General features: G+C 43.9%; 1 protein-coding gene across 1 annotated transcript; it reads right to left on the bottom strand.

Moving 5' to 3' along the window:
• Positions 1-4,557: 4,557 nt before the first annotated feature.
• On the bottom strand, positions 4,558-7,696 carry dkk1b (dickkopf WNT signaling pathway inhibitor 1b). Its single transcript, XM_043712196.1, has 4 exons — positions 7,266-7,696; positions 6,264-6,414; positions 5,357-5,503; positions 4,558-5,250 (listed from the first exon to the last, which is right to left on the bottom strand). The coding sequence occupies exons 1-4, from the start codon at positions 7,458-7,460 to the stop codon at positions 5,006-5,008; spliced, it is 738 nt and encodes a 245-aa protein (XP_043568131.1). The 5' UTR covers positions 7,461-7,696; the 3' UTR covers positions 4,558-5,005.
• Between the last annotated feature and the right edge of the window lie 398 nt (positions 7,697-8,094).

The following is an 8,094-nucleotide window of genomic DNA, read 5'->3' as shown; positions in this document are numbered from 1 at the left end:
AGGTCTATAGTTTCCTGGCTTGTCCTTACCACCTTTCTTAAATAGTGGCACCACGCTGGCCAACCTCCAGTCTTCTGGCACCTCACCTGTGACTATCGATGATAAAAATATCTCAGCAAGAGGCCCAGCAATCAATTCCCTAGCTTCCCACAGAGTTCTAGATTACATCTGATCAAGTTCTGGAGACTTATCCACTTTTATGCGTTTCAAGACGTCCAGCACTTCCTCCTCTGTAATATGGACATTTTTTCAAGATGTCACCATCTACTTCCCTTCATACTATATCTTCCATGTCCTTCTCCACAGTAACCACTGATGCAAAATGTTCATTTAGTATCTCCCCATCTCCTGTGGCTCCACACATAGACTGCCTTGCTGATCTTTGAGGGGCCCTATTCTCTCCCTAGTTACTCTTTTGTCTTTAATGTATTTATAAAAACCCTTTGGATTCTCCTTAACCCTGTTTGCCAAAGTTATCTCATGTCCCCTTTTTGCACTCCTGATTTCCCCTTTAAGTATACTCCTACTGCCTTTATACTCTTCTAAGGATTCACTTGATCTATCCTGTTTACACCTGGCATATTAGAGAACTTATAGTCCTTAGACGTTTCTCCCAATTGGTCATCACGATCAGAACTGAAACCTTTTTGGACCCGGAGAGACAATTTCACAGTAGAGGAGGCATATTATCATGAGGAGCAAATGAAGATGTTGACAAGAAGTTATGTCTGGTGGCCAGGATTGGATGCAGACATAATCACATTGGTGGGGCGGTGCCCAGAGTCATAACAGTGTCAAAAGTTACTGCCATCAGCTCCACCATATTCATGGAAATGGCCAGGTAAGCACTGGACTCAGTTACACATAGACTGTCAGGTTCTTTGATGGGCTCAATGTTCTTAGTCATTGTGAAAGCTCACTCAAAGCATTGGACGTGCATAGAGTTCGCTCGTCAATCACAGGGACAATGATAGAAAAACTGCACACATCTTTTGCAATACACAGACTACCAGAAGTGTTGGTCACAGATAATGGTCTATCTTTTCCCAATAGGGAGTTTGAGCATTTCAAAATCTGAAGGGTATGTGACATTTAAGGTCAGCTCCATACCATCCAATGGTCTGGCAGAAAGTGCAATCCAAACTTTGAAGGCAGACTTAAAGAAACAGCCTACAGTTTCACTGTATGCCAAACTGTCCCAGTTCTTGTTTGATTATAGGACCACCCTTCATGCAACGACAAGGATAGCTCCAACAGAGTTTCTAATGGAGAGAAGACTCCGCACAAGGTTAAATCTGATCTTCCCAGAGCTGAAGGGGAATGGGGCGGTGAAACAGCATAAAGAATACGAATGCTGGACAACAGACTATGCTACGTAAGAGCAACAGTTTGCTTCAGGGGACAAAGTTTAATGTAAGAACCATGGGGATGGCCCTGCATGAGCAAGAGGTATGGTTGATGTAAGATCAGGTGCAGTGACGTGTAATGTTGGGCTAGGTGTGACTGCCTTCAACAAGTACATGGACCATATGAAAGATGCGCACTCACAAATGGGTCAGCTCCTCAGAACTGTTAGAAAGGCTGACAGAATCCATGGGTTCTCCATCTCCATTAAGCGTTGAAAATGCCTCACAATCTGAGACGGACAGGATGGATGTCGCAGCCTAAATGATATTGCTGCCTGAAGAAGAGAATGAATTTCTTCCAAGATGTTCCAGGTGGAAGAGGCAGGTTACTGTGTGTGACACACTGGTCATATCATATGCAGCATCGGAGGAACCTGACCCAGTGTTAAAACACCCCAAGAGGAGCGAGAAAAAAATAGTACTGGTCAATGGCTTAGGACTTGGGGTGGGGAGGGGTGGGGGAAGCAATGTAGTGATTGAAATGATGTCAGCCAAGTGGATCTCATAGAACATGAATTCCCTGATTGGGGTTGTTAATCTGGTCCAATCAGGGAGCCCTAGCTGATGGATACCAACAGGAGTGTCAAACTTCCTGTTCACTCTGAGAGCAGTATCAAGGACTTTCCACGTGTAAGTAAAGAGTGACTCGGTAATGGGATACCAGCCTCTGTGGAGCCATTTCATCTTAAACACAGAGACAAAATTGGACACCGTTCTCTAAGTGTGGTCCCATGAAAACCCTAGAATGTAGACCATTAGGTCCAAGGGCATTTGCCAGTGCATACTCTTTTAAATTTATGAGTTCAGAATGTTCATGGCATTCCACAGTTGATTAATGACTACTGAAATGTGCCACCGAGGAGAGGAACATGCTTAAAGGTATGATTGATTTGCACACAAGGTCTCACAAACACAAGATCTGCAAGTATTATGCAGTATTATTCCAAACCTTTGGGGGACCGAATATTAGTAGTAACATGGCAATGCAGTGAACCGCCTATCAACTTGATGAACATTTTTAGTCAGGGTGAGCTGATCATTCTTGCAAGTCTGCATTCCATGTTTTTTAAAAGTTCTTGCATCTTATTTTAGGATGGTTGACCAGGCCTGCATTTGCTGCCCACCTTAAATTATCCTTGAGCTGATTGGCTCTCTAAGCCATTGCAGAGGACAGTTACAAGTTAAACACATTGCTCTGGGTCAGAAGTCACATGTCAGCTAGACCAGGTGAGGATGGTAGATTTCCCTTCCAAAAAGGCTTTATTGAACCACATGGGTTTTTGTGACAATTAGCAATGGATTTCATTAGAGAAATCTTTGTTTAAACCACTATACCACCACCTCTCATCATATTTTGTAAGTCACTACTAAATGAATTACTAGTGGTTTGCTTCAGGGAAGCTCAATACAGACATGAGGGAGAAACTATTTTAAGAACACATTGAAAGAATAACTGGAGGTTTGGTGCATGCATCTCTTATAGAGCATGAATGCAAGCATTGATCTTTTGGGCAACTGACACTGTCAAGGTTAATGGAATAACTTCTAAACCCTTGTGTCCTCTATCCACATCTTGCCTGAATGTGAAAAAAATCAGGATATTTATTGTAAAGTTAAACAAAGAACTGCTGATGCCAGAAATCTAAAACTAAAATAGAAATTTCTGGAGAAACTCAGCAGGTCTGGCAGTGTCAATGGAGAGAAAGCAGAGTTAATGTTTCGAGTCTGTGACCCTTCTTCAGAACTGAAGAACTTCATTGCATTTGGGCAGTTAGTACTGTAAGGTGTGATTTTGTTTCTTTCAGTGAAGCTTTCTCTACCATTCCTTTGATGTAATCCCTGAACTGGCTAAGATAAAGAGCAACTATTCAATTATCCCGGCTATTTCTGCCTTTTAATCTATCAGGATGTGTCAAATCTCTCCAGGGAGTGTTGTGTCTCTAAATCGAGTCTATTATTTAGGTCACTGTTCATGATCTGTGAAAGATTATTTTGTAATTTCAAAGAGGACAAGACCAATCCATGGGCATCACTGAATTATATAGGAAAGGGATATTTTGTTGGAAGCTGTGGCAATGCCTTCATATCAAAACAAATTGCCACTGCTTGTTCATTTCAAATTTCATCTCCTGCCATTTAATGCTACATTGTCATCAATGACAAATACTAGCACAACTGAAGTGTATTCATTCCATCTGTGAAGTATGACTTTTGGCAATGAGAGCTGGCACAGCACTGCATTTTTGTGCTTTGTTTCAGGTGTGAGAAACCTTATCTCCCACTTCTTTTGAGTGTTTCCCTTGTGATCTGCATTGGCTAGTCACTACTGGATTGTTGGGAGGTTTTGCTTACAGGAGCTTACCGATAGATGACTAGAATGACTAGAGGTCAGTGGATGAGTTTTGCAGGAGTCCAGAAAAGTACATTAGCCAAATCAGAGACTGATGGTTGATTTACATAACTCTGGTCTGTTGTATTGGATCTGCAGTGTCGTAAATTGGATGTCCTCTTGCCCTATTCCAAAGAACATGGCACATGTATATTGCATTGTTTGAGTAAAAGGAAGTCATAGCATTATTCAACAGGCTTCTGCTGATGTTGTGCTCCTCACTCACTCCAAGGATGACGCAGACAAAATGGTGATAAATGGATATCAGTCTGGGAGCACTGAATAGACAGTCACCATGCAACGTAGGCAAAGCATTTTGTGGAAACTGCATCTAAAGACTGACAAGGTGTGCAAACTCTGCTGGGAAGATATCAAGGAGAGTACAGGAAGTAACACTGACCATTTCCAACCATAGCTCAAATGTGGGAACATAGGACTTAGAAAGCAGCAATAATGCATTTAGGTCTTCAAGACTGATTCGCTGTTCAAGAAGGTCATGGCTGAACTCAACCTTGGATGCAACACCAACCCCCTTCCATAATCCTTGACTTCCTGGTCCTTAAAAAATCTACCTGAAAAAATTCCTTTAATAAGTTTATTTTATGGAGATCAACAAGTGCTTGGAATGTTGTAACATGGTAGGAGTGGCTTTGCAGAGTGAACTTTCACCCCCAATAAGTGTGTATCTTAAAATGATGCTCAGAACATCTGAATTATGATACCACCACAATTAACAATTATGGCTCCCAAATGAGACTGCAGTCACTGGTGACATTTTTATTTCAGTTAAAATATAGAAAATTTATATTACAAGACACTCATTAACAATAATATAGAACAATTTACAACACTGGCTGAACAGGGAGGAAGGCATTTCAGCATTTTCCACAATACTGGTCAGTCAAGTATTTACAGTGTAAGTGCCAGACTGAAACTTTTACAACACAGTAATTTACTGCAAGTATTACAGTCTACATAGTTCCTTAAAAGGGAACCAAGAAAAGCTCAATACACTTCGAATTCTGAAGGATGCCAGCATGCTTCCAGTCTAAAGCCCGCAAGAGGGGGCTCGGCTCGTTGGCTGATCATGAAACGAAGTCTTCACCATCCACCCCACACCTCCCCCACCTTCCCAACAAACCTCCCTCCCAAGCCCAATGCCTAAAGGTCTTGGGTCAGTCCTTTCACCATTGTTCACAGTGGTTCAGGGTCACTGGCAGGTGTGCAGCCTAGAGCTCTTGCCGTGATTCCCTCCTCTCTGTATCCGACATGAGAAACCCTGGGCGCAGTCACATCTCTGGAAGATTTCCAGGCCACGGGAGCCTTTGCGCTTGTGTTTGGTGCACACCTGACCTTCCCTCAGCACCGGTTTGCAGATCTTGGACCAGAAGTGTCGGGCACAGCATAGGCCTTGGTCACAGTCAGAGGATCTGAGGCAAACATCACCTTCTTGTCCTAAAATGGGAAAGGGGGAGATGAAGAGAGACACAGTGAGAAATTTTAAAGACTGAGGTGCAAAGCACAGATTTGGAACCTGTTTTGAGTTTGCCTGAGCTCCTACCTTTAACTGGATGGGACCGTGCTGGGAGAGTTGTCCTCCTCAGATGACTATCCAGGGTGGTTTGCTGCTCCTCATGGTTCCAACTATCCAGGATGCTCTCCTCAATTTCACCAGGAGTGTGTTCAACATCATTGGGCATGCACAGTCCTGCAAGACAATTCACACGTCAAACTCCAACTTCATTTATTTCCTCCAAAGAGAAACATGTATCCGGCTCCCACTACTTCCATTGGCCCAAACATTCTGACAACTTACACCTGATGGCTATCAATTCCAATGGAGTTCAGATTAGCCAGTGAACTAAGTCAATTAGTTCCTGTGGCACAGTGAGTATGGGGCCCTGAGACCAAGCAAACTCAAACAGAGAAGATGGAGGAGGCGGCGAGGGGATTACTGCAGCGGGACCTAGGGTTAGCCTCTTGGCAACTTTCAAAGTCCATGATCTTACTTCACTCTAGGGAGACAGAACTGCTGCTTTGGATTAACTGAGGCACCGTAGTGCGACATGGTGTGGACAGAGAAGTTTCCTTGTCTTGCGCTTCCCCAAATTTCCAATTTGAAACATTTTGCCATCGGGCTGTGTACTTGACATGGAATGTGTATTGTAACGTGTTAACCTGTTGCAGCGGTATTGACAGGATATGTGCGGACAAGTTAAATTTTACTCAAGTTTCTGTAATATTCATGTTGAAACGTTTTAGATTTGTAACCATAAAATACGTTTTTTTTAAAAAACACAACATTGCGATTGAAAAGCTCCAAGTTTTTATAACTTTTTCTCTCTCCTTTAGTCTTTATCCAGTTCGATTAGATCCACAAGATGCTTCTTCCTGCAGCCTAGCCCAGCACAGAGCATCGTTTTGTCCTGTTCCCCCCCCCCCCTCTCTCCCCGCACTATGAGACTCACCATTGCTGCAGCGAGTCCCCGGACAGCACATCGCATCTCGGAGACATCGTTTCCGTCGCCGGCGGCAGTTCAGACAATGTTGGGCAGCGGCTCGGGAAGAGGAACAGAACTGCTCGACAGCGCAGTCCCGGTCATCCAGACAACTGGAGATCTGCAAAAAGGGAGCAGAGTTTGGTTAGTCCCCACCAAAACCGTGTGGCACAGCAGTACATCAGAGTACACAGGAGCAGACCCTGAAACATTGACACTCCTACAGATATACCCTGAGACGTTCAACACATACAGATATACCCTAAAACACTGATAGCCATTCAGACATCCCCTGAAACTTTGACACACATTCAGATATTATCCTGAACCATTGATAACCTTTCAGGTACACCTTGAGACTTTAACACGCATTCAGATATTCACACACACACAAATACAGGTATACCCTGAAACTCCGACATACATACCCTGAAACAGTGGTATAAAGAAATATAGCCTGAAACAGTGAAGCATACGCATATATACTCCGCAACATTGGCACATACAAAAACACCCTGAAACACTGGCACACAGGTATACCCCACAATCACACTGTCACACACAAATATACTCCGCAAATTTGACACGCACACACACACATGTACTCCGCAACACATATGCAGGGGGTAGACCCCGCGAAACATTCACCAAAACATACCCAATCTCTAACGCACAAATACTGCAATAGTATAATTGCTGCAACAAAAGGTAGTGTCTCCAAAAAAAAACACTTCGTCCAACCGAACGGAAATATTTTGGCAACAGACACTGTTGTGTTAGAAACACAGGTCTGAAACATTCAAAAAGTTGGTATAATATTTGACGGCAAAATCTTAAATAGAGAAAATGTCGTAATTCCAATGCAAATATTGACCATTCCAGATGAAACAATGTTTTTTTTGTTTTGTCTGGGTGGCCAGCTGGGTTTTGGAGGGAAGGAGAGGATCAGGTGCTAGTGGGTTTGACACTGACCTGGAATTGCTCGACAGCGTGGTTCTTGTTGACACTGTGATGGACTACAACCTGGGGAGCCGCGCTGACTGGGTGGCTGGGACTCAATACCACACCACTGGCTGTCTTGATGGCATTCGAGTTGAAGGAGCTCACGGTGTTACAGAGGCAGAAGGTGAGCAGCAGCCTGCCAACTCTCACAGCTTCCAAATACATGATCAGCAGCACACTCCGCTCCAGGACACCGCCGGATGAACGCAGCGAGATGAACCAGCCACCAGAGATGCCTGACAGAAACCTTGGGAGCAGCGAAGTGATAAATCCTGCTGTCCAGGAACACGGAGATTTGCCTGCTGGTTAACTCACTGCCCTTGCAGAAACTTTTCCCGAGTGCAGCCGCTTCCTGAGCAGTTTTATAGCTGCTGATGGTGCCTATGTTCCCGCCCCCCTCTCTCTATGTGTAACATAGGACGGCCTGGGATTTCCAAACATATGCTCGGAGAGTTTGCAAACCCACGTGTGTGTGTCTCTCTCTCTCACACACTACCCCCAACCCCTCCCCCATCCAAGGTATAATCAACACTCATTCCCATTAACTTCTTTCATCATTTCCCGAAAGATGCCACCACATTGAGGCTTGACGCCTTTCTGAAACCTCTCTCGATCTTTATCTCCCTCTCTCTAATCTGTCTATCGGAATCTCCCTGGTTTCCTCTATTCCCTCTGTATCCACCTCTCCCTTATTACCTCTCTTTCTCCAACTCCCTCTCTTTGTCTCTAACTTTTTAAGCCCCTTTTCTCAATTTCCCGCTCTCTGTCGCCATCTCCTTTTTCTCTACTTTCCCTCGAT

Source organism: Chiloscyllium plagiosum, chromosome 22, assembly GCF_004010195.1.
Source record: "Chiloscyllium plagiosum isolate BGI_BamShark_2017 chromosome 22, ASM401019v2, whole genome shotgun sequence".
Taxonomy (NCBI): Eukaryota; Metazoa; Chordata; class Chondrichthyes; order Orectolobiformes; family Hemiscylliidae; genus Chiloscyllium; species Chiloscyllium plagiosum.
Note: the sequence above shows the minus strand (reverse complement) of the source record. Positions and strands in the feature narration are given on the sequence as shown.